The sequence below is a fragment of the Lepisosteus platostomus genome, chromosome 19, assembly GCF_059453375.1.
Source record: "Lepisosteus platostomus isolate fLepPlt1 chromosome 19, fLepPlt1.hap1, whole genome shotgun sequence".
NCBI classification, from domain to species: Eukaryota; Metazoa; Chordata; class Actinopteri; order Semionotiformes; family Lepisosteidae; genus Lepisosteus; species Lepisosteus platostomus.
The window spans coordinates 2188900-2216018 of NC_142629.1; the positions used below are offsets into that span (position 1 = coordinate 2188900).

The 27119-nt window shown below is 48.7% G+C and overlaps 1 protein-coding gene across 6 annotated transcripts in view; it reads right to left on the reverse strand.

The window, feature by feature from the left end:
- snx29 (sorting nexin 29) overlaps positions 1-27119 on the reverse strand; it is a 124806-nt gene that overhangs the window by 21536 nt on the left and 76151 nt on the right. For all 6 annotated transcript variants that reach the window (XR_015928290.1, XR_015928289.1, XR_015928288.1 and 3 more), the window contains 2 exons: positions 18993-19133; positions 3568-3707 (listed from right to left, as the gene is read on the reverse strand). Coding sequence is in view for 3 of the 6 variants with exons in the window: in XM_088612404.1 (XP_088468530.1) it covers positions 3568-3707; positions 18993-19133 (281 nt within the window). In the remaining 3 variants the exon portion in view is untranslated. The remainder of the gene's footprint in view (positions 1-3567; positions 3708-18992; positions 19134-27119) is intronic.

Below are 27119 nucleotides of genomic sequence, written 5' to 3' on the forward strand. Positions count from 1 at the left end.
TCAGTTTCAGGCTCGTGACAGATGCAGCCAGAGCTCGGTTCTCTGCTGCGCCGACACTGACAGTCTCAGTGAGCCTCAGCACTTGCACAGGCAGGTGCTGTGTAAGAAAGAGTCTGGCAGACACAGCAGACTTCCACAATTCCTGGAGAACAGCCCCCTCCTACTCTCGGAGGCTTTGTCCTCGTACACTGTCGGCCACCACAGGAGGACTGAAACACGATGGTCAGGTACCAAGGGGCACACGTACCCACTAGCTGCCCGAACATGCTTTGGCGCTGAGCTCCGTCTCAAACTGAGGCTCCAGCAACTTGCGCAGCACTCGTCTTTTAACGCTGCGTAATCAATCAGCTCAGCTCAGCTGTCGACTACAAAAATTCAAGGTGAGGCTATCCTACTGAGTGTTGCCTTTTTCAACAACCGCTGGCAGAGGCTATCGGTACAACAGCAGTGAGGATTTCCACCAATGCGTCCCTGCATTAATAAACTACAGAAGGTAACTGCACCCGACTGAGCAAGACCGTAGATCTGTCAGGCCCACTTTCAGTACACAAATCACCAAGGACTGGTTAGAGGGCACAACTCGCTGGATAAGGCATTATCTGAAAGTCAGCAAGCCAGGATGCTGCCTCTTACTGTAAGAATTTTCCTCCGAGCTCTGAAAGGTAAGTAGCAATGCTAAAAAGGCAGCAGCACTTTGCAGGTCAGTAACCTTAGCTTTTATTAAAAGAACAATGCTGCTGGTGTAAACAAAACACTGAAGATAAAATTGGGCTATTTACTGATAGACCGGTAACTCAAATAAATCCCGTTGAAGCAAAAAGTAGCGTTTGCACTATCAGGGTAATTTCGACCGGCCAGTAAATAAAATCCTAGAACCAATGAAAAATTGGTGCTGATGATTCTGCATTGTGCAAATTCAAGTTTGAGGTAAAGGCACGCCGTGCTGTCAGACGGCTGTCAGAGCTGTCAGAAGACATACAGGCAGAACTGAGAAAGCTGTTCTTTGGCCGAACCTCGACTTGACATCCCGATATCTGCCTTACTTCCAGCTCTCATTAAGGCAGCACTGTGATGGCAGCGCCCGGTCTTAACAGTTGTCAACACCAGGCCCTCCCTGACTGCAGAGGGCTTCTCGGGCTCTCGTCTGTTAAAACGAACAATTCATCGGGGGGGGGGGGGGGGGGGAGCGAAGTTATGAACATCAGTGAGATCCATTAAAAAAGGAAGCGATTTGAAGGATTTCATTTTAATGAGTTAAGATGCCGCGTGGAAATCGGCGATTAACTGCTTCTGTAGGGTGGAGAGCCTCCGTATTCTAGAAAATGACATTTACTGGAAGTGGTATTTTCCCCGAGGTCACTGTGACTGGACAGAGCCGAGAATCTATCCTGCTGTCCTCCAGGCAGCTGGCAATTTTAATGGACATTTAGGATTAAGCCCTGTGCAGACGGCTACACTGAGGTTGAGCGTTGTTGCGCTCCCTCCCTACATTCCCAGTGTTCTGTGAATCAAAGCCTTCCAGTTCTCCTCTTTTCAGGGGCTTTAATTGAGACCCTGGTGGAGCCTTACTGTGACGCATTGTGCCTGAAATGACAGGAAGTCTTCGCACTTATATTGCCTCACACATAAAATCAAAGCAGCAGGCTCTGCTGGGACTCGGGGAAATTGTATTGGGGGAAAAAAAAAAACTACAGATTTATACCACAGTTATAACCTTAAAAATACTGTGCAGAGGAAAAAAGACATCACACACTGAAGGCGTTCATACATGGAGAATGAACTTCGATACTGATTTTCCCTTTTGTTTAGTGCAGTAAGTTTTAGAAGTTTGCAATTGAATTAGGCTGTCTGTATAAGATCCCTCTATTGAATTATTCTCTTTCTCACTGCGGAGCTTGTGAGGGAATTCCCCTCCAGGGATTGAATTTGCTCTCATTCCTACCGCTTGGCTCTTTTGTGCAGAAGGTGCCGGTAGCACAGGGACACAGGGGCAAACCTGGCTGTATAGCTGCCCCTCTCCTGTCGTCCTCGGGGACAGTGCGGGCCACACTAAGCCACGTTAAATCACAGTGAGATACAGCCCGAAACGCTGCTGCTTCAGGACAAGGACTCATGTGGACTCTAATTAAACTGGGGGTGGGGGGTTGAGTGCTGTCACACACACAATTTGATGTTTTCTAAAGATTTATGAGATCTTTGTACTCCTACGTTGTTTAATGCCATATTGGATTTGCAACATTAAAGCGCTGTTTAACAGCATCTTCTTCTGCACTGTACTTCAGCCTGTTTTTTTTCCCCCAATCTCACAATCTTGCTCTTACAGGATTTTTTTTTGCTTAAGCTCTTTCTTTTACCCAGATAATAATCCCTCCTGCAGTCTGAGAACTCCATTACGAAGCAGTCATCTCGGCCTGCCTAAGTCATGGGTACAGTGGAGGAGCTCCCCTCCTGAGGCAGACAGAGAGCAGGGATTTAATTTGGATTTAGGAGAATTAACCTCTAGACCCTAGGGAGGTTATAGGGACTCATACACAGGGCTAGCTTTCAATGAAGGAGTTCATTCATGTGCATTTAAGGGGCTCTTCATTGAGCCTGTCCATACAGATTACTGGAACATCACCAGAGAAAGAGATGTGGCTCACTACGAGAAAACGCAGATAAATTCCAAAAATGGTTGAGTGCATTAGATTTAACAAGGTCATCCGCTATTAATTTCAAGGCTCGGAAAGTCCATCAGGGCAGACGGCGCGCCAGCAGCGGTAATTTATAGACGCAGAACCTCATTCGATTCTGAAGAGAATACACCCACATAAGTCAGACAAAACTTGTGAATATTTTAAAAGTCCAGTCCCTCGGAGTTTAACGTTCTGCGGTCGGCCCCGGACAGAGAGCTGCAGCAGCCACCTCGCGGCGTGCCCGAGACGGACCCGACGAGAGGACGCTGGGCCCGGGCAAGCAGACACCAGATGTCAAAAGAAATATGAGAAAGCCCCACGTCACCAGGCGTGCCGACCAGTCACCGGGCGCCTGTGTGTCCAATCTGCAAGGGCACGGGGTGCACTAAGCAGACGGGGGCCCACAGTGCCTTTCCAGGATGCAAGGTCCCTATTCATCAGTCGGCTTTACCAGATATATTTCCCTCCCCGTGCTCGCCTGTTAAGGTCTTATCCAGCACCTTAAGTGCCGTTTGAGTATTAATTTTTAACGGCTCAAAGGCATCCTGCCAGCAGGGGGGTGGGGCTCCGAGTGGGCGTGGCAGCAGGTGGGCGTGGCACGGAGTGGGCGTGGCATCCACTCTGCACAGCGGCTCCCCAACGGGTGTTGAGTGCGGGTGTCTATCTGGGCGCCACGCTCATGTATGCTGGTGCTCAGCGCCCCGAGCAGGGCTGGACTACACCCTCTGGCTGGCCATCGTGACAGTGAAATGGCAGAGCCTCGAGCCGATGAGCCTCTCGGCCCCCTACACCCCGGGGTGGGGCCACTACCCCGGGCGGGACTCTCGGGCTGCGGGGGAGCCGTGCGCGGCGCGGAGGGGCTCTCGAAGGCAGGGAGCAGGGCTGTACTCACTGGCAGAAGGGCAGCAGCTTGAGCAGGGTCTCCTTGGTGGGGCGGGCGGCGAACTCGGGCAGCGCCTGGATCAGCTTGTTCATCACGCTGCGCAGGTAGCTCTGCAGCTGCTTGCGACGCTCCTCCACGAACTTGGAGTCCTGCAACACCGGGGCACAGCGCAGACCCACACGTCAGCACCAGAACACAGCCTTGATGCGATACGCTGAGCTCGGCTACCCTTCTTAATTCCAAACCGCTGCCTGGACATGATGTTAACCTTCTCCGGCTAATAAAATCAACCTTTCTTCCAACCCTGAACATCATCAGGTCCCGATTTCCTTATGAATAATAACGGGAACAATTACAATTCTAACAGTGTTTAAACCTCTGACACACCATTAGCCCTTTTTCCCAGATGTGTATATATGTCATTTAAAGTGTTTTCCTTGTTAAATGAAATGTCACATCCAGCTCACAATTTTATTCTTAAAAACCAGGTGTTAGCTGTGTTTACCCAAAATATTTTCTGATCCAGTATTAGCTTTTCAGCATGACTTTCGTTCCTGGAGAGGAAATATCACACGCAGGCAATAAAAAAAAAAAAGAAAATTTTGTAAGCACAGTCTGCTAATTGTGCTCCGATCTAACGAGTCTTGTTAGAAGAGTTCCGCAGACAGTAATCAGACACACCTGAGCCTGCATGTCACAGATGATTACTGCCTAGACGAGACCGAGCAAGCACAGTGGGAAACCACACTCTGCAATCAGTTTAGAGCCAGTTCCTCACAAACCTGACTGATAAATCTAATGCAATTCAGCACAGCGGAGATGCTGTTAAAGAGAGAGGAGAGGGTTCAGAACAGAGTTCCCACTTGGCTGCAGAATCCCAGAGCACTTCCATCATTCACAAATGTCCAGTTCAAACTCGCATTCGATTTACTGTCTGCAATGCATCTACAGAGATTCTGAAACCCTAGCTGATCTTTCACATGTGCACCGACACCAGAAAGCCCAGAATCCTCATCTACTCCACTGCTCCCAGACGAAGCAGGCAAATCTACGACCGGCTCATCTGCCCAACATGCGGCACTGCCTGCGGCTTCGCGGGTCTTCAAGTCCTTCTAGGCCGAGAAGCATGGTGCAGATTCAAAGCAGATACAAACGTTCTTTTGTTCCACTATCCATTAAAGCTGTCAACGCAAAAATGTCAAGGGTTTTGACATGACACAATTTTGACTCTTACAACCCACTTGAGTGCATGTGATGTGTTAGAAATTCTACATGTTGTTATGTCATATTCCTAGAGGAACGGCACTACAGCAGCAAACTACTAGATCTACAACCAAACTTCTGTGTAAACGCCATACGCATCACTGCTTTTGACTTCATCGGTGCTTACACGTTCCGAGCATGCTAGAAATCAGTCAAAAATGTTCATTGAGCTTTCCCAGTTTCACAAAGAGAACTGCCACCGGTCGCCAGGATCTGCAGACTCCAGTACCTATTCCAGTTTAGAGCACACGCGTCCGATTTGAATCACGGATGCACAAAGAACGGGATTCAGTTATTTAGGGTTGAGGTGTCACATTGGCATTATCACACAGACTGCCACGGAGGTTGAGTGTCTGCATCTCTTTACAAATCCAGCTTTATGCCTAACGGTGCTGTTGGATGCTGGAACTGATACTCCACCACCTCACACCAGAGAGAACCAGAGTCACTTAGCGTGGAACTAATTTGATTGTCCTGGGTAGCAGGGGAGGGAATACTAACGCAGCTATTTGCAATTTGCAGCCCATCCTTTTCCACCCAAAGTCATCTAAATTGAGCGTGATATTCAGAAGAGTCCCTAGAGCCAGCAGATATTAAGATGCACTGCATATTAATAAATAAAACAGACCTTTGCACTGTGGAGTACAACAGATTAAGAATGAGCTTCAGCAGCAGTTCTGGGTGCACAACCATGATCTGCTCTGCTGATGTCGGTCGAATTCCCCAGAGAGCCTCTAGCTATTGTGTTGTCCTCCACTGGGACTCCTCTTGTAGGTCCCTGTTCCTCCCTGGACTCTTTTCTCTTTGTCAAGCCGTCACAGCCTCCCAGCACAGCCTGTGCTCTGGGCAGCCAGCCAGCCTTCAGAATTGACGAATGATGAGTGATAATTGGTTGAACAAGACAGAGTCACCCAAGGGATGAGGATTAAATGCTAAAATATCTGACCTTCAGACCTCGCTCTGAAATGAAGATATTAGCGGGTCATTTATAACCTTCTCCCGTAAGCAGGATAAAGATGGAGCTCGCTGACCTGAATTAATTAAACATTTCATTTTCTGCGGAGCCTGAACGCAAGGGGGGAGCTCGATGAGTCCTTTGGCAGAGTGAGTATGGAATGATCAAATAGGCTGGAAGAGACAGTGGGGAGACGGGCAGCCCTTGATCAGGTCAAAGGGTAAAACCGTTTGTGATGTTGTCTCCCCGTGCGCTTGCAGTAGGTCTTCGGGTCGTTTGCTTGCCATCCGCATCTTAGCAACTGGCACGCTTCTGCGGCGCTAAACGAACAGAACGTACACTCCACCATCCACTCTGCTGCTTTCTTCACTGCCGGGCCCGCCGTGCCACTGCAGCTCAATATCCACGTAATTACAACAGAAGAAGTAGGGAAAACCCTTCCACAGGCGAGCGCAGTGCTGTCTGCTCATTTGAGACAGGAATTTGTGCATGAGCTTGATCGTTTCGAGTATAAAGGTCAGAATGAACACACACAATTGGAACACCATGGGTTCAATTCAGCTTTGATACCTGTAAGCAACCTCTCCTTTCTTCAGAGGACCAGTGTAAGTGACGTCTGCCATTGTAAAGAGGAACAGGTGAATATCTCCTAGCAGCCCCAGAGCAGAGCTCAGAGTATAAATAATAAACCCTCTGGATAGAGACCATTCATCACGAGCAGCTGGAGCTGCTGATCACTAACTTTCCCAGCCTCCTGCGAGAGCTGCACCACAGCTCCTGGACTTCAGGAAGTCTGCGCTTCCTGTTAATCCCTCGGTTTCCAGACTGCTGTTTGACTTCCATTCTCTTCAGTGTACGATGCTGCACAGAAGGCCTAAAAACAGAGATATTACACTAAGATTTTTTGCTATCTTGTTCCTTCTTTCTTGTGACATTTTTCATTTCATTATCCCGGCTGCAGATTTCCTCTCTCTCTCTCACCGGCTCTCCCTGCGGACAAGGGACTTGGATTCCTCCCAGTCCGAGTGGGGGTCTCGGGCAGCTGCTTGCCCCATGCTGACAGGTTATATAAGACTACCGCTGCCCACCTGGGCCGCTGGGAAGGGCGGGCCAGGCCCGAGCGCTGCTGCGTCTCGGGACCGGGAGCCAGAAGACCAGCCTGCTCTGTTTCACATCTCTGTCGCTCAGCGGTGCACAATCAGGACAGGAGAGCTGGGCGCTGCTGGCAGACAGGGGGAAAAACTCTTTCAAATAACCAGAAAGATTCACCGGACTATTCAGAAGGGGACTGATTGCCACAGTAGTAATTCAACAGGGCTGTCACTCGTAATTAAGGGATCCTGGTTCACAAAGAAAACCCCACTGCTGTAGTTTCTTCTTGAAACGGCTCCCAGACTTTGTTTTTTTTTTTTTTATTGGCCTTAACAAATATAGATTTCCAGCCAATCGGTGTAACTGCCTCCGTTACAGGACAAAATCCAGCAGAGATATTAAAAGGGGGCATCTGGCAGATGGCACTACACCCTCTGGGCCTGAATTTCCAATCTGCCCCCCCCCCCAACTACAAGGATGGGGCTGTAGGAGATGCCAACGTCTTGACTCCTTGTTCAGGAAAGGTGTCGAAGCACTTTTTGTAGGAGTGTTTGTACAGTAGGTGTGTTAACCCTGGCGTCCTGGGATTGTACAGGCCAGTACTTTACTACCCTCTGTACCCCGCAGGTGCAGCAGCCTCTCACCCCAGCGGGGCAGCAGGCTCCTCGAGATCCTCTGGGGTGGAAATACGCCACACAAACGCGCGGCACTTCCGCAGAGACAGGCCCTCGCCCGCTGGCGCGATGTTGATCTTGATGAGGTGGCAGGACTGTGGTGTCGCACACTTCCTGGACAAGAGCCTCTCGTGTTTCCGAAGAATGCAGCTGAAAGACACCAGCAGGTTCCAGCTCCCTGACGGCGTGTGCCACCTTCTCTCGTTTCACCCCTCGATCGTTGAGGCGAGGCGAAGACAGATGTGGCAATATTCGGAATTAGATTTGTTTCCTTTCATCTCCCTGGTTATTGGGGACTTCGCATCAATCTCAGTGAGCTCCTTATTGAACGCTGGGGGAGATCAGAGGGAGGATAAATGCAAATCTCTCTTCCAAGCGCTGCCTGAACGCAGCGATCTGTGGCCCGCTGCAGCATCGTCATCTCCTCCCCGAAACAAAACCATTAGCATAAGATCGGGATGCACACCGGGATCGGGATGAAAACAAAAACTCTGATTTTCTGTCTTTCCTCTCAGTTTGGATTTTAAAACCCAGGAGAAAAGCAGTGTGAACTCACGAGAAGTAAGAATGTGATTGCAGTCGATGACCTGAATATCATTGTGCACGCGTCCTGTTCTATATAAACCGAAATTAAAAGCCCCCAATGGATGAATATTACAAAAGTGCTTCCACAGAAAGGATGCTAGCTTGTTGTGCGGGTATTGTCTCAGATTTTGTCCCCATGTAGACAGTAATTTGCACAGACAAACTGGGATTGTGTCTTGACTTCCAGAGACCTTCACAATCCACTGCTGTAGCCCAGCCCGGGCGAGAGCAATTTCCCAGTGCCAGCAGCCACAGGGCTGATGTAACAGGGTTTCTTTCAAACTCAGCGTGAGATTGAATTGCTTTCCTCTCCCCTCCCCATTGCTGCTAACAAGTCAATTTCACAGGCTGCAGCCCCTGCCCCCCCACAGCCAGGCTGATTAACCTCTGCGGCTGGGGGGTGCACCGCACACACAGGCAGCAGCCAGCGCAAACACGCAGCCACACAGAGCTTCAGTGTGTGTCGCATGGTCGCGTGGACGCACGTGAAGCTCGATTCCTCGATTCCACGCCGCTGAGCCTTCTTCAGGTTTGAACAAAGTACGCTGGCGCCTGAAGAAGGCTTAGCACCTGAAACTTTCTCCTTCTTGTTTTCCAGAGTGGGACTCACCTTTACTTGCACATAAATGTTTGACATTTCAGGGATTGTATTATAACCATACGTACAGTCTAACCTATATATATATATGGGACAGCGAGGGCTCTGAGGATACAAGCTGAAATATCTTCCCAGCTGCTGCTGAGTAAATCCAACTTTGTCTCCAGAGCACAGCCAATCCTCTTTGCCTCCACAGCATCAGGGCGGCACCCCCGCTCAGCCACAGGTGACTGGGCAGACCCTGCTAACGCTCCTGCACACAGCGAGCTGCGTGACAAAGCAGGGGCTTGCGCACTGAGGGCGCACACGAAGTTTCACAATCTGCGAGCCATCTGCCGGGCTGTACATGATGCATGCCCAAGCTCACCGAGCGCAACGCGGCAACACGCCGGACCGATCAATTATTTAAAGTGTCCATACTGCTCCCGAGGTTAGGCGCCGTAGACACTGGGTGCCGAAACACAACAGTCTTGGAAGCTCAGGACGGTCAACAGAAAACTGCGAAGATGTGAGGCAGAGTTCATTCAAAGCCCCCAGCATCAGCACAGCCTTGAAATCCAAGAGCTTCCCTTCACGGTTTCTACCGGCTGAGTCTCGCGTGTTCGACAGGGCTCTTTTTTTTTTTTGGCCTGGTATAAATAGATCGGTTCTGGAAACACAAAAAATAAAACTGACCTGTTGAAAGTGTTTCTGTCGAAAATAGGGACTGAAAGCAAAGTTCCAAAGAGCACATTTTTCCCCACGAGCAAAGGGAACAGCATGCAGGAACTGATGCAGCGGGTTCAAACAGCGACCCTGCTGTCGTACCCTTGGCCAAGGTACAGCGATCGCGCCCCTCCGGTAGGTGCCCTCCAGTAGAAAGGGATACCCTCCAAGCTGTCATTGCAAATGACCTCCAATTGGTCAAATTTAAACCCAATTTTAAAAGTCTGACAATAATAATAATAATAATAATAATAATAATTGCTTACACTTATATAGTGCTTTTTCTGGACACTCCACTCAAAGCGCTTTACAGGTAATGGGGATCCCCTCCACCACCACCAATGTGCAGCCCCACCTGGATGATGCGACGGCAGCCATAGTGCGCCAGAACGCTCACCACACATCAGCTATCAGTGAGGAGGAGAGCAGAGTGATGAAGCCAATTCATAGATGGGGATTATTAGGAGGTCATGATTGGTAAGGGCCAATGGGAAATTTGGCCAGGACACCGGGGTTACACCCCTACTCTTTTCGAGAAACGCCCTGGGATTTTTAAAGACCACAGAGAGTCAGGACCTCGGTTTTACGTCTCATCCGAAGGACGGCGCCCGTTTACAGTATAGAGTCCCCATCACCATACTGGGGCATTAGGACCCACGTGGACCGCAGGGTGAGCGCCCCCTGCTGGCCCCACTAACACCTCTTCCAGCAGCAACCTTAGTTTTTCCCAGGAGGTCTCCCATCCAGGTACTGACCAGGCTCACACCTGCTGAGCTCCAGTAGCTTAGCTTCAGTGACGACAATGAGCCGTCCTTCCTGACGAAAGTACAAGAGCTGTTATTTAGCACCCAGGCTCTGACTCCAAGAAGTGGACTGTTCCTTACCATTAACGAGCCACTCTGCAATCACGGCCCTGTCACACCTACTGACCTTCTCAAAGCCCTCGGCTGAAACCCCACTGCATGAAAATGGCAGAAATGTGACTGAAGAATGGACTTCATCAGCCTTCCCCGTCATTTCGCACACTCTGCAGGAAATAGAATTCTGCTTGACTTCTGTGTCAACGAACACATTCAAAGCCGACCGAGTGGGATCCCTTTCAAGTCTTCAAAATCCTCAGGTACTGACAAAATAATTCCATGGCATTTCTTCAGACTTGCACACAGTCATTTTTAACCCCTAACAGATGTGCAGTACAATATTGCTCTGTCTGCTGGGTAGTCAAATCAAATCAAATCAAATGAGTTGGATCCAAGGATTTTTTTTTTGTGGTAGAGTCGCCTCGTCCTACAAAAGCCCAAATGAGAATTCTCCAAATAACACAAGCCCCCCAAAACACACAACCCCCTGCGTCTCAGAGGAACTGGAGAGACCCCCCGAGCGCGTCTGTGTCTCCAGCCGAGACCCGTCAAGACTGTGGCCCAAGACCAGAGCCTTACAGAGGAAGGGGAGCAGGGCGTCGGGACTCTACATTCGCAAAGGGCTACCAAGCAGAAACACAAAAACAAAGTGAAGCAGTTTGATGAGTCAGTCGAAAGAACTGCCCCGCAAAGAGAGCGGCTGTACAATTTGATCCCCCAGAGGCGAAAGCCTGCTGTCTTCTTAACTCGGGCTCCGATCTCCTTCATTTCTTTCTTCTGTTCTATTTCTTTTTCCAAACTCTCTATTAACTACGGTGGCTCAGCCCAGGGCACTGAACACGCCGGAGAAGAATTTAATCAGTCTTGCAGGCCCAGGCGTGGCTGGACTGTCGATTAGCCTGTTGAAGGTGCTAAGCGAATTGGCACTTCCTCGCTTCCAGTTTCATATTTATTTCTAAACGTTCTGTAGCAGAACTATCTGAGCTTTTTGACGTCTGTGGGGAGGTCTGGCGTTCTGTAAAAAAACATTGGACAGCACCTAGTGTCTTCAGTAAAAGGATTTAAGCGGGGTTAGACTATGTAGGCGATTCTACAGCCGCCCAAATTTGTGAAGGATGCTGTTTCTGTGGCGTTCCAAAAGAACAAAATAATACATCCAACCTTCTTTTAAGCAAAGATAATAAATGTGCAGATGTGGAATTTTTTCTTGGTGGATAGCCACACACTCTAGGCAGCATACAGGATAAGTGCATCCTGTCACAGATATGGTATTTGGAGGAGCAAAACCACAAAAACATCATGACAGCTGAACCTTCGAGACTTGGCCTGAGCTGTCACATGGGGAACTGAAGAGAGTGTCTCAGATACGCAAATTACAGATGGCAAACTTAACAGCCGTAGATAAGAGATAACACTTGCTGAGTTTGCAAGACACCAGAAAAATCCTGCAGCACAGCACAGAGTTTGTGGTGCTCCAGTCAAGCACAATGACAGGCGACAGGCCTCATCTGAAGAAATCCCAGAGACTCCCCACTGAGACACTGTGGCTGCAGGCAAAAGGCAATGGGCTCAGACTAATATCAAGTGATCAAAGTCCTCTTAAAAGTTGCCCTCCAGGTCATGCCGACACTTACATAGTAATGGCGACAGACGTCTCACATGTGAGGACAAACTGTGAAACTATCTGGTAACCGGAGGTGTGAATTATCCGTTTCATCTGCTTGTTCTTCTGCTTTGCAAAAATTAATCAATACCAACCAACTTTCAGTCTTCAGCCTGGTGCTCTAGTACTCAACATCTGATCAGCTTTAAAAGCTGCTGAACACACTGCATAGAGCTGCTGTACACACTGCAGATCAGCACTGCAGCCTCTGAAGTATGGCACTCCAGTACTGACCTGGACTACTGTACATGACCTCTAAAATGTCGAATTTAGGTTTTGGAGCAGGAGAAGATTGGAAGTCGCCGCTGTAGTCATACTTTCACTCAGCGATGCCCTGTACTTTCTCACTCCCTGCCTCAGGATCCTATACCCACCAGTCCTCTGGTGCCCACTGCCTGTTCAGCTGGGCTAAAGCAGCACGATGACTTTTCATCCTGCTCGTGCTCCACAAAAAGGTTAGGAAAGTGCGAGGAAATCCAGATGCGCTTTAATCCTATCTGTGCTCTCCAGGAATGGCTGGGAGAGAGCCAGGCATGGCCGGAGCAGAACTGAGCCATGGCACCCTGTTATCTCCTCTCTGCTCTGGCAGCCCAGCATTCACCCTGCTGTGAATTCTTAAGCCGAGCCCAGACACCAATACCCTGGCTTTAGTGAGCGGGAGAGAAGACTGGAAAGGATTTCCGACAATGAGGGACAGTAGAGGAGGACTCCGAGTCACAACTGAACACAGCGTATAAATAAATGAGACAAAAAAGAGTCAAGTCCAGCGGTTCGCTACTTCACAGTAACTTGGGTGCTTTTGGACGCTACAGTCACCAGGGGTTTGACTTGTCACTGTGTTTGCTGGGTGAAACGCACACGTTCGCGGGACAGTGCGACATCACACTGTGGGCGTCTCAGAGCTCACACTGGGGCTCAGGGAACAAATGGCATTCAGAGATTTGCAGCATTCTGGTATTCGGATACCAGAAATAAGCAGTATCTGGGGCGAAAAAGTGTCTACCAGTCGCTACCAGTCTTTGAAACAGCAACTGTTACAGCCCCGTCACTCCCTATACATGAAAAAACAGCTGCTTCGTAATTAAAACCATCATGGTACAATGAATTCTTACAGTCTCGCCCAATTAAAGCTTCAGTGGAGAGACAATATTGAATTCCAAAACCGTACAGCGGTAGTGCAATTCAGCAGTCTGGAACAATATGCATGACTTCTCGACTGCTTTAACGAACTTCATGTTTTGTGCGCTGAACCCGTCGTTCAGCTTTGAACCCGCCTAGCAGGGGTGCCCATCGAGCCAGAGCGTCCCAGGCGGCACTGTGAGCGCAGCAGAACCCGCCCGGATGGCAGGAACCGGACAGAGCCAGTCCTGTTTTTCAGCCTCTGAAAAGGGGGAAACTTCCATTCCACTCACAAAATGTTAACTTTGCTTTGAAATCTCAACCTGTACAAAGAACGAAAAGCAATTCCAATAAAAAGCTGCAAGCTGTGGATCAGTGCTGAAATTATGGGCTCCCTTAAGCGAATACACACATCTGACCCAAGGGCTGCTGTTCAACACAGCTGTTATAGACACCCAGGCTTGGGAAGACTTTTACTGAAAGCTGGGGTATCAGGCTCTGGCAAGCTCTGCTGCTGCTCCCGAATCTCCATGATCCCCCTTTTCCTCCCTCCTACTCCACTTTGCCTTCTCTGTAGCAATGATGCACAAGGAGAAGGAAATACTGTCTGAACTCCCAACACCAACCTTAACGACCCCGAAGTCACAGGACCAGCCTAAATCAAGGCATCGACCCACGGGCCAGCTGCAAATTCATCCAGAGACGGACGGCAGCTTTCATTTGGCACAGGCTTGTACCCAATTTGCAGGCCACTGGTGCCTCAATGTTGCACAAACGGAGAAAAGGGGTATCTAGTTAATCAGATCCTGATGCCCACGAGTCCACAAGGAAATACGGTCATGTTGTGACAAAGTGGGGTAAAGAAAAAGGCTTTTAGTTCACGTGCTGCAGTTCACCCAGGGGAAACGGCAGAAGCCCCATCTTCACAAAACGCTTCCTGTAAAAGCGTTGAAAAAGCGAATTACAAAAAAACAATAATGGGATTATAAATGACATGACAGCTAATCTCAGCGGGCCAAACGATTAGGAACAAAATCCTGTTGCCGTCAAATCTCCAGCGCTGCTCTTTTCTACTTGAAAGTAGCGTTCTCTCTCGTTCCTGCTTTCTTTTAATATTGCCCTTCGGGCGATTCGCATTCAAGCTCCTGTGCACGTCAGAGCTTCTACAGAGCTCATGCAGCTCCAGTGATCTGCAGTCACCGGCTCTGTAGGCATTGTGAAAGTGGAGCAGGCGGAGAAAAGGCAGGCAGTTAGGAGGCGAGAAGACAGCTTCCCGACACCTGTTACCAACAGAGCACACGAGCACGCAGCTCCGTCAACCCCACCACAGCACTAAATCATTCTCATGTCGCAGAACTTCAGGGGTGAAACGAAATGCCTGTGCCCCAGAATACCACAGGACCCCCAAAAGAAATGGCTCGTACATTTCCAGGACACCCCTCAAACTGGAATGGACTACAATCTTAGAAACAATAGAATATAACAGAAATGAGCTTTTTTTATTTTCTGTTGATGGGATTCACTTGTTTTCCATGTGACGCTACCAACGCGATCACCACAGTATCAGATGGCTGTGTCAAGTGGAGATCGCACCACTGATTCACATGGTATTTAAGTTTTAGCACTCCTAAAGCTGTGAAGTCAGGCGGCTTGATGCAAGACGCACATCACATCTCAGGCCCGATGGATTATTTAAAACTGGGCTATTCAGAAATGGAAACCACTTTGTAATATACTTCTTCCCTTCCATCCTGTGAGTACAGATCTCCTCGTCCCAGCACTCCCCTGAGATCAGACAGAAACACCCCCTTCCCCCCCAGTCCTGAACCCCAAACTAAGAGAAAACGGGAACCAGTTTAGATGTACTTTGGCTGTGTGACTCATTCTGGCTCAAGCCAAACAGAGCATCAGCTGCACCTCTAATGCCGCTGGCAACTAATGCAAGGAGAGGGGACAGGGATGGGGGGCTGTGAGGAGTGCTTTCTTCTTTTAAATGCAAAACCGAGGGATTTAGGAAACTGAGGCTTTCCAAGAGAGAGCAGGAATAATCAGCACAGCTGAAAAGGCTCTGCTGCCAGCGCCTGTGAGACTTCAGCCCCGCTCAGCAATCTCCAGGCCTCTGTTCTTCGCCTGTGCCTCCCGTGTCGGGGGGCGGTGGGCAGATGAACCTGCACTTGTCGTCAGGGCAAGCTCACTCTGGGCTGGCACGGTGCGTGTCCGGGCCACAGCTCGTCAAATGACTACCTGAGACTTGAAGCAAAGAGCAAAAGATGCAGGAGAAGGAGGAGTCCACCTTATGCTTCCGCAGAAACCAGCTCAACCTCTGAAGCCAAATCTCCTGTGATCTTTTGGGTCTCGGGGACTTTAGTGGGCAAACTCAACTGACAACCGGACAAATTCAAAACCTCCCCCCAAACCTTTGTGGGCCTTACGAGCACTGAGCCCCCCAACCTTGCCTTTTTTGAACCATCACCCGCACAAATGCACTGAGAAAATCGCAAATTATATCCCACTGTTTCAAAGATTTGCATCAATCAAGCGTCTGAGACTCGGCTGGAATCAAAACTGCGACCCTTGAGGATGGAGGCCTCTGGGCTCCCTCACAAGCTGCGGCCATGGCTGTATCCATAACTACCCAAGGTCCTCCAGTGATCTGGCTTGTACACCTGCTCATTGACGCTGCTGCTCCTGCAAGCCTGCTTTGTGACCAGCCTCCGCAAGGCCTTGCTGTGAAGGTCGCAGCAGCAGCAGTATGAAGAGCGTTTGTGCAACAAGAACAGGGGAGGGGTCCAAACAGCAGGGATTACGAAAAATAGATGAGGAGCGATCAAAATCCAAATATCCTTCAGGACGTCTGCCTTTCCTGTTTACGGGAACAGCACCTCGAGTGCAAATCAGATTACTCGTGCAGCGGCCCAGCTGCTCGGGGTCTTGCGGCCATGCCCCGTCTGAAAGAAAACAAATCTGCACCAATGAAGAAAGATTGTGTTTAGGAGTCACTGACAGGCTGAGGAACAGCCGAAGCTGCGCTGTCAGGCCCCGGGACAGGGCGGGATTTGTCTAGCAGAGGAAAGGAGAGGGCTCTATCAGCCAGTGCAAAGGTGGCAGCACTAGGATCCTGCCAGAGCAGCCCTGTCTGTGTCTGAGGCCGGTCTGCAGGCGGAGAGTCTGCCAGTCGGATGCGTGGTGATTCGCTACTGGCCTCCAGCTGCCGCAGGAGCTTCAGAACGTCTTCCGTGCAGAAAAGAAGTTCGGAGATAATCCTGTTATCACTTTTCATGTGGTTCGGCAATCTCTCTTTTTTTTTTTAGAAGAAGGCGTACGACGTGCGGCTCAAAAGCAAAACGCCCCCCCCCTCACCCAGAGTCACTGGCGCCTCTGTTAAAGAAAAAAAACCCCAGCTCATCAGCTCCTCTCGTCCCCGGCCTTTCGTTTAACCGCATCACAGATCTCCCCGACGAGTTAAAAATAAATTCGGGACTCATCACCCATCTAGAACAAAAACACATCTGGCTTGTTACCGAAAAACAGGTAAAAATGTCTGGAAGGACTGCTCTATTTTTAGCACCTTGTGAGATAGTGGTTCTGTGATAATGCCAGTAGGAATTAGGACCCAAAGCTCTATAATAATACATGTCCTCTTAGAGGGCTGGACTCTTGCAATATCTTTCAGAGGGTCATTTCTGGAGCTGTGACAGACCCCTGCCATAGACAAGCACAACATTCAAGTGCAACATCAGCTCAGCATATACAACAATGACACCAGAAGCAGCCTCCACAGCCAAAAATTACGTCTCTTTAGTTTTCCTGTCATGGAATATGTCTTCACCTGTTCTTTTGCAGCCTATGCAAGCTGACACAGATCCCTACTCTAACTTCCATATACAAGAACGGTCAACCTACACGTGTGCTTTAGTTTATCAGCTGATGCAAGGATGCAAACTGATCCTTATTGGCTAGTGGTGGAAATACGGACAGTGTAGCATAGTGCGTAACTCTTTGAACCAAAATCCAGCGGGTTTGAGTCCCTGCTGCAGACACTGCTGTCGTACCTGAGCGAGGTACCTGATCCCAGTTGCTCCAGTCCACCCAGCAGTCCATGAATGGGAACCAGTATTGGTGGGGGTCAGCGCTGTGGTGGACTAGGGCTGGCCCCATGAGCCTCAATATCGAAAATGGCCTACTAGGGCAATTCAGTGAGGTAGGTGGTTTCTAACACCTGTGGGTTTGAACGAGTTGACCAAAACCCAGCTCCTGAAATGTGGATGAGAAAAGCTGAAAAAGTACACAAGGCTGCTCAATATTCTGAGGCAGCCAAGACGTCTGCGATAATATTTCAAGTTTTTTTACATGATGCACATAAGATCTCTAATGACCCCACATGAAAAGGCACTGTGCCGTCTCAGAGGCTGGCGGAACTGCCCGGACCTGTGTTTTGCCCCCAGCTGCCATCAGTACCAGCCTCGCAGCTCTGAACCGCTAACGAGGCTGCCTCGTTGACAGCTCTCCTAGTTGCTCAACTCTCTCATGAGCCCGGTGTGGCAAGCTCCCTTTCCTCCAACGTCTTCCTGTCACAGCGGAGAGCACTCGGGAGAAGTGATGACTATGTAAGACTTGTCAATGTTGTTTACAACGTAGCAAAATATCCTCTGGAGTGAGCAGCGCCTCTTAACTCAAAAAAAACCTCCAGAAAACAACATTGCTGATATCTCCTTGAGATTGGACACACTACCTGCTCGAGGTAGCTATCAGTTACAGAAGAATACAGTGGAGCTGATAAGGTGCAGGAGTAACTCTGTGAGGAGCTGCCACTGTTCCACTGAATTATACAGCACATTAGAGCCCTGGCCAGCCGACTGTCAGCTTCCAGCGCGATGCAGTAATGTGCCGCTGTTAGCAACTCTGCCGCAAACACCATCTGCCTCCATTAAAATGGAAGTGAGCCCTGTTGTGTTCATTATCAGATCTTAATAAATTGTCAACTTGAAATGTCTCACCCCATACTGGCTCGAAAAATAGTCTAAAAGCACTTCTGCAGACTCCTGTATAATTCCCCGTGATTAAATTCTATCTTCTTTCGGGGGAAAAGGAACTTCATTTTTGGAGCTGATCATGCTGAATGTACTCAGTAGTATTTACAGTGCCTTCAGAGCTGCCACACATACAGAATTTCGATTTGCAGTATTCCTCAGAACACAAGACCCTTCTGCTATTTTGGTTATTACTGATAGCATTAGTTACAACTAATTATAAATACACTAGTAGGGTTTTTACTATCATTGCATTGCATCTCATTGCAGCAAAATGTTATTACTCTACTATAAAATATAATCACTTATTATTTGACTGACACATTTATTCAAAGCACTTTACATTTATACAGCTGGGTATCTCAGTCACAGTCAGGTACCTTGCCAGGGGGGTACAGCAGCCCAGCCACCACATAGGATTCGAACCTGCAACCTCTTCGTCACGAGTCCAGAGCTCTCGCTCTTGAGAATTGTTCCACTAAACGAGACTTTCCTTCTCAGGAAGAGAAATGGATTGCGGCTGCATGATCTTGGTAAGGCACATCATTTTTTAAAGCACCCCCCGGCTGCCCTCATCTGAAGGAGCCACAGCGTTAGGCGCTCGAGAACAGCGTCTGAACCGCCGTGCTCGTTTGATCCTCACTGATCTGTGGATCTCATCATCCATTTCTTGGGGGGGATCGAAAGCAATCGCTCTCAGCACTGTTCCCCGGCAGCGCGCCCTTGCATAGGAAGAAGACTGGACTGACCCTTCACTTATGACCAGGGACAGGTCCGAACCCAGGTGTACAGAGGAGGCACACCTGACCAGGTCCCCACGCCAGCCCGGCACACAGCGATGACCCACAGACAGGACACAACTCCCTGCCAGTCCCCCCTCATCCCGATACCTTGTTCCCAATGGCCTTCTTTGGTGGGAAGTTGAACGCGTCCACCTGTGGGAATCGGGATCGCAGGCGCTGGTGCAGGGCCCGGAAGTCCGTGTAACGGCGGTACACATTCCATTCGTTATCCAGGATCCGGATGTACACCTAGAGGCCGGGAGAGGAAGCGACACTTTAGGGAGGTGTGTTTAAATTTACTGCCCGCTCCGCTCACCAGCCGCTTCACGAGTTCCTTCATTGCCTCAACTGCAACACAGAGTAAAACAGCAAACAAGCCTGCAGGCAAATAATTCCCCACTGCACTGAGCAACAAGACAGATTACGAGCAGTCAAAACATTTGTTTTCTGCACTTAACTCTTCTCATGCAGGGAAAGAAACAGAACGTAGGATGAACACCTCTGTTTCACCTCCAACCCCAGACTGTCATGACAGGACCCTGCAGGTCTCCCTGGCACAGCAGGAAAACACCCCAGGCCAACTGCCCCTATCCATAGGAGAGAGTCACCCCTGGGTGACAGTAACACTGGGGAGGAGGGCAGACAGACAGAAAAGCATTGAAGAAAGAACAGTTAGATCTGAAATCTATGTTTTCAGACTAGGGCTGCTCCAAATTCACACCAACACCAGATCAGTACCTGACTTGATTTCCAAGTGCCCTTGCAAATGTTTCGCCCATAATACCCATGTACTAGGATAGTTCAGAGATGTCATGATCATTAAGGCAGAGAGAACTACCTGCCTCACAGTTCTCTAAACTGTACTTTTCCATCAATAAAATCCTTTCAGACCGAGGTCTCTGTGCTGCAGAGATTTTTTTTTCAAGCCCTGCCTCCTCCAGAAACAGAGCGCTCTGGATTGTACTGACCTTGACAGGAGTCAGATGCTCAGTGCCGAATTCGTCTCACTACAGAGGTCTGACTCAAGAGCTTCAAAAACCAGCAGCAGCCGAAGTTCAATACGGAGCCACAGGCTATGTTGTACAAAAATAATTAAAACAAAAGCAAGAATTCAACCTCTTTACTTTTTGCAGCACATAGGTAAGAAACGCAAAGGTCTGATCTGCCAGCTAATCTAACAATGAGCAGCCCCACTCCCACCATTCTGTCTCACTTCCACGCAGCAGAGTGGCAAGCCCTCAGCTAAGAAATAAAAGAAGTAATATGGAAGTAACAGAGGGGGTTTTGAGGAGTTCTATCAAACTAGTAGAGAGCTGCTCATCTCTGCAGATACCTCCTTGCTTAATGTGGCAGACAAACAGGATTGTAATGTAGGCCAAAGTGGAACGGATTTAATTAAAGGGGAACTGCAGCCCCAGTTTTTAAAGCTCAGTAACTAAACAAATTCGTTGACGTTACAGACAAAAAAAGAGATAAGTTTCGAATTAAGCACGAAAACTGTGAACTTTGTGAAAGTACTGTAAGTCGCCATGTTGACGCAAACTCGTCACTAGTCACTTCCTGCTCACTAGTCACTGGAATTGCTAATGTAAAGAAATGTTCCACAGTGATCCGCATGAAGAGTAAACAAGTAGTATCTGTTGGTAAAACTCAAAATCGAGAGCAATATCTCTGCTGGATTAAAGGTGTTGTATTCACAAGTGTGCTTGCTTACAACGTCATAGGGCGACACACGTCACTGGATGTTTCTTTGTCTCATTCTAAACAGCAGAACATGGTGATGCACAGACCTGGAAATTGAGTCTATTTTGTGATGTAAATTGGTGGTTTTACAAGTCACTGTGCACATTTTACTGTTACTGCAGTTTGAAATGCACTTATCAATGCTGATTCTTTGTAACCCCAAAATATGAAAATAGAGTTGCACTGATAAGGGAAGCTTACACAATCCCTGCATTCTTTTTGAATTTAGAGCAGTTCATTGCTCTCTGGGTCCTTGCAATTAATCTTCCGAGTGCAGTCTGACCCCCTCCAGTCTTACATGCTTTCCAACACCAGGAGCCTGGAGTTCACCCGGGTCCCAGGTTAGGGCATAAGTTCAGACACATTCAATTCACTCCAAAATAAAAAAAAAACCGACTTCAATTTTCGTGTTAATGCTTTTCTGTCCTTTTTTTAAAAATAAAATCCAAAATGCACTTTGAAGAAAATGTTACTAAGCTGGAAAACAAATGACAAAAGGGGCAAGTGCCGTGAACAGCAGTCTTCCAGCTGGGACTCCTCTCAGGGAGAGCTGAGGGACTGCGAGTCTGTATTCCTGTGCTTTAACCCTGCGCAAGGGGCATTAATGCACCACTCCTTAACAACCCAGAGACCACGGAGAGCCTGCACCGTGATCTCCATGGCTGCTCTGTGCTCGCAGACCCGTTGGCCCAGAGAAAGTTACAGAATGAGCACAACGCCAACGTCGATCTCAATCACTGGACGGGGGTCTATTGTATTGCAGGTAGCATGTTTCCAAAGGGCCCAGCGACAGCCCGCATGTCCCCCAGAGTGACACACCCATAACGCAGAGAACTCTTTGTGTTAAAGAGGGCTTCTAGAATTTACCCAGCAGAGGTCAGCACTGTTCCCTCGTCCTGACAGAAGTGGAGGGGGGGGGCAGCAGATTGATCGGTCATGGAGCGAGAAAGAAAAGACATCGAGGACAGGTTGAGCCGTTTTGCTGTGGCTCCCAACATTGTCCCTGTGTGTTGCCCACATTATTGATTGAATGACATAGATCAGGCCTGGGCGCAGCCCAAAGGCAGCAGGCAGACAGAGGAGGTCTCCGCAGAGAGAACCCTGCTCCTCTCTCCCCTCGCGACTCTCTTCCCTCACACTTAAGGTGATTTTCCAGATAATTTGGCTTTAGAACAGCCACTGGAGACCAGCTGAGGTTATCTCTTACTGGTTTCCCTACATACTACTCACATAAATTATACAGATCTGGTTTTCATCTCCCAGTCTATCTTTCCTCCTGCTGCCACTGTGCTCCTCTGTCCTTTAAAGACGATCACTCTTTTCAAGGACAGACAACGCATTTTTCAGCAACACGCAAAAGTGGAAGTGTTTTGTTTTGTTTTTTTTTGAAAGATAGATATACCCCACAGCAATGGTAAAGCTCTAGGATGTGCTTTGAAACGCGGAATTAATTTACACAATAAGCTCTGCACAAGATTGACACCGAGTCGTGCAGCTTTCATTACAAAATTAAGCACAGCACTTCTTTATCTCAGCTATTTATTCACAAATAAAGGTTCTTTTAAAACCAGAGTACTGCAGAGTTCTGCAGAGGAATAAAGTAACACTCCTTAGGAATTAGTCTTACAAACAGACTTTCCGTTCAAGTAGCAGACTCAATTTTCTACGCAATGGAAAGTTCTTCAGATCTCTCCTAGATCATTTATAATTGAAAGGCTCTGATATTACTTTGTGGTTATGAGTATTTTAGAAATTTTAAGTAGAGGGGATTTAATTCTTTCAAAGTTCCCATGAAATAGAGGAATGGACTGGATAAAATAAGCAAATGTGGATCTGAAGAAAATCACAAAACAATCAGGGCATTAGTCAGATCCTGCCACAAAGTCCTCAGAGCCACCTGAGTGATGAAGCTTTTCATGTTTTTGGCAGCAACAAGACACAGAATGACCTTTTCAGCAAAGTATTTCTCCCAAGCACTTTCTGGTCTGTGCAAAAGAGGGGAAACTCTTTCCCTCATGAGCTAATCATCCAAACACTGCCCAGACCAATCGGCCTGACTTTAACCACTGACTCCAACACACATCTCTGGCCTCGGGCCTCTTACGCATGACACTTCAAAAGACATTCTGATACAGAGCTCTTGACTTTCACCATACCTTTCCAGGTGAATACTGTGAAGAGTCAGGGTTACTGAACAACACTGCACAGTTTTCTAACAGTCTCCAGCTATTTATTGAAATGCATCATGGCATCTTGTTCAACTGAAGGATTTACAGCAGTCCAGTACTCAGACTGACTGAGAAGGATATGTTTCTTTGTACCAGTGGTGTTGCATAGAATTCAGAAACCCGAAGCTGTGAGGTCTATTTTTTAAAGTACTGCAAGAAAAAGAAGAAGAAGAAAGAGAATAAATAATAGTTAACCTGGCAAGAAAATTGCACGACATGAAATGTTTTTAAAATCTGCCCCCAACTCACTATCATTTGAGAAACACCGTGATAGACAAGAACCTGCAGCCGAAGCCCACAGTCTTGAACAATCACACAGCGCAGAAAGCTCCTGCTTTGCTTCTGAATAGAAACGCGTGTCATCTCCTTTTCAGTTTCAAGAACTAGCATCAATCACAGCGTGACCAGCGTCTCCTGTGAAGAATGCCTGGAGAGAGGCACGGAGCAAAATCGCTCCCATCATCTGTATCCAGTCCTAACCGTTATGCTGAGCTGAAAAAAATGTTTTAAAAAAAAACCCCAATAACATCAATAACAATCTAATAATTCTTAGAGTGTAATTAATATAATAACAACTAAATTACCTGAGCATATGCCGGAGCTCAGCAGTTGGGACCAAGAGGATTAATCACTGTGTCTGGAAGAGAAGCGGACTGCTAAGAACACAGTTTGATGCTTTAGCTAGGTGCCACTGTGATACAGGAAGCAGGTTTCTAGAGCAGGAGGTCTCAACCTGGACTCCTGCCTCTCGCCACATGCTTCCTAAACAATAAGGGAAACTCTGAGACGCTTTTCAGACCCGGGAAAGAAGGTAATAATCTCTTGTACTGGCGTTGGTAAGGCTGTATATAATCAGTCCATCTCTTCAAACACACCATCACACAAATGGAGATTAAAATGGCATCGCTGACAGACAGATGTCACAACTTAACGTTAAACATTAACATTACCAGCCAAAGCTCCCATCTGGAACAACTGTCCAGATAACATCAGGCTCATTAATTAGCCCGCCCCCACCCCGTTTGTGTGTGTGATAGTCTAAAATCATGAACTGGGAGATTAATGGGTTACCAAGAGACTAGTTGATAAGCTCTTTATTTTTCTATCCCGAGTTGATTTACTCGGACCCAGAAAAGCAACATCCGTCTCAGCACCACTAGGATCCCAGCAGCCACTGCTGGATTCCGCCTGCAAGGCGATGGGACGCATAATCTCCCAGACGAGCTCTGCCACATGCAGAGCGAGCTTTCTCAAGGGACGCTCCTCCTGCACTCCTACCGGAAGATATCAGAGAGATACTAAAATAGTTCTGAAGACGCCTTGTTGTTTACCACCCAAAAAAAAACACAGGAGAGAGAAGAACAAAGTAAAACTGGCATTTGAAACCGGATTGCCACAAAACCGCCACGCGCTGCTCAGCGGCATGCTGGGAGACTGTAATTCTGAGGCTGCCAAGGGGAGGTCAAGCAACGCTTTCACTTCCTTTCAGAAAAAGGTAAGTGCTGCTCACGTCACTTTCGCAGGTGACTTAATTGGAGGTCTCCAGCTGGGGTAAAAAAGCAGTTCGCTCCTGGCAAGGAACCCAGCAGAGAGCTGGGGGTTTAACCCCCATACTAACAGACGCTAATCAACACGAGCTGCGGAAACAATCAAGCGGCGTGAGAGGCAGCAGGACGTCCGCACTGCAAAGCGCATCTCCGACCCTCCCCCTTCGGCGTTTAAAATCAGGCCGCAACTGGAGTCATTAAGGCAGCTCCAAACGCTCATTAATGATAACCGATTAGGATGAGGTGCTTCTCGTGCTAAAAGAAGTGACAAATCGGCCTTCTCGCTGGTATCTTTCTGCTTCGAATAAATCCAGAGCTGTATCAACAGCACGACCCCCCCCCGCTCTGCTGCCGGGTGAGACCTGAGCAGCTGACCACCCCCTGCTCCACCCTAGCAGCCTCAACAAATACCGGACAAGCACCCAGGAGAGACCACGCTCTGTCCCCCAGTCTGCTCAGCTGCCCACCTGCAGTGTACCAGTCAGCATGGAGAACAGCACGAAACCTGCAGGTAAGGTGGCGCTGATTAAGGATTATTAATCTAATATATGCCAGGCTGATTTTAAAATAGCGCCTGTCCAGTCTGAACAAGCAAGTTTATCGACGGATCCCAGGATATTACTTACAGCCTGATGACTAGGTGGCTGTCAAAAGTCCTTTTCTTGGGCTCGAGGTTGTGGCGCCCAAAGGGAGGCAGAGAGCTAGTTGTGCAACACACACGCCACTCGTTCACACACCTGAACAAAGCAGATCTGCACCTTGTGCCCAGAACACCCGCAAACACGCAGGGCGGATAACAGCCCTGAACGAGACAGGGAGGGGATCGGGGGCGGGCTCCTCGTTTTTTCCCTCTGCTCTTCGCTTCTTTGGTCTCTTTCTAGATCCTGCTCAGCTAAGGAGAAACGCGAGGAAATCAAGCCCGCAGCTTTTTACGTGTGGGGAATCCAGCCCCCCACATCTTAAGGAATGACACAGGGAGCAGGGTCCAGTCCAGCATGAGGCCACATGAGCCATGGCCACCCACAACGTGCTCACGGACTCCCCCCCAGTGCTGGTTTCCCAAAGAGCAGGTCGCTCCCGGCACACAGGAGAGGAAAGGGGAGCTGATCAAGCACTCTTCCTTCCACACACCCCCAGTGCTTCTGCTTCTTGCATCATTCCGCTCCTCTTCCTGCCAACACGAGTGAACAGCTTCTGCCAGACGCCGCAGAGATCATTCCCTCCCAACTCCGGTCTGGAAGACACACCTGGCGATCACAGAAGCGCCAGCGCGGGCACAGGGGCAGGGCAGTTTGACTGGCAGGCAGGCAATAAGGAGGTGTGCTCGATTTCTTCGCTCTCCCGTCTCTGCGCACTTGCTGCATGTCTTAACTCAAAGGGTTAACGGTGATGGTATTCTATGACTCTATGACCGTGTGGAATTAGAGAGCGCAGAAATGCCTACCGTGCAGTGTGCTCTGCACGACGGAGCATGATGCAGAATGAATAATTAAAGTGGTGCAGAACCAGTCTGTACAAGTGTTAAAACCCCCAGATCACTGATCAGGAAAATGTGCAGTTTATATATACAGTATAGACATTTGCTTAGTTTTTTTGTGGCAGGGAGTTTATCTAGTTATGGAGCTAAATCTAGTGTTGCTGACATATTGCACTGTCACTCACCCTGTACAAACCCACTTTTAACTAAATATTTAGAGTCTGCGATGATGCCTGCTGGCCTGCACTTCAGTACAAATGCAGTGAGCTGCCATTCATGCCTGCAAGCCGAACAGGGATAACTAATTGCTGAGCGAATGCTGTGTGACACCCGACACCGGCGAGAGAGCCGCTCTGCAGCACGGAGTCACTCCTGCCGACCCGCTGGGCAGTGAGCCACAACTGCCCTGACACAGCTTCCCAGCCACAGGACACGACTTCTCAGCTTTCCAGCACATGCCTCTGAGTGAATCTGGAGGGTCTCGGCTCTCCTCAACCCTAAGAGCACAAAGCATCCTGTTCTCACCTCTCCCATATTGGTAATCCCAGAACCATGTTTCCACATTTTTTTTTGCCATTCTCCATCTCTTTCCACTGCTTTCTATTTAAAAATGATCTGCGATTCCCCACGCGCGCTCTCAGCTCAATGTCTCTCCCACCTTCACACTGGGTGCTACAGCACTGCCTGTTCACGGGAGCCTTCTGCCACTGCTCCCCAGCACAGACTCCCTGCTGCTGCTCCCCACACCCACTGCCTGGCACCCTGGGAACAACCAGACGAGCTGCTCTCCAGCAGCTCCCAAACTTCCGCCTCGGGTCTGAAGAGAAAGACGCAAGAGGAAGAGGAAGACGAAGATGATGACTTTCACATGCGGAAGTTGAGACGACGGAACAATCTTCTTTCACAAATTAGCTACAGGAATTAAACTGACATGCCAAATCCCTGATAAGCCTCTTTCACTTGGCATGGTTGACAAAAAGCATCACCCAGCTCGCCGCTCTGCGGTGCTATCTGTGCCAGAGTGCAGGAAGGAGGGAGGGGTTGGAGGTGATGGGACAAATAAGACGTGCACATGGCCTGATTGTTCTGGCTTGCTGCCTGGGTTTCATACTGCAGGAAAAAAGAGGGAATGGGATTACTGAGCACAGGCACATACTAGAAGAACTCTACTTTCACTTAAGAAGTCATTTTCATCCATCTTTCCATCCATCCCCAATAAAAAAAAACAATAAAGGACGGG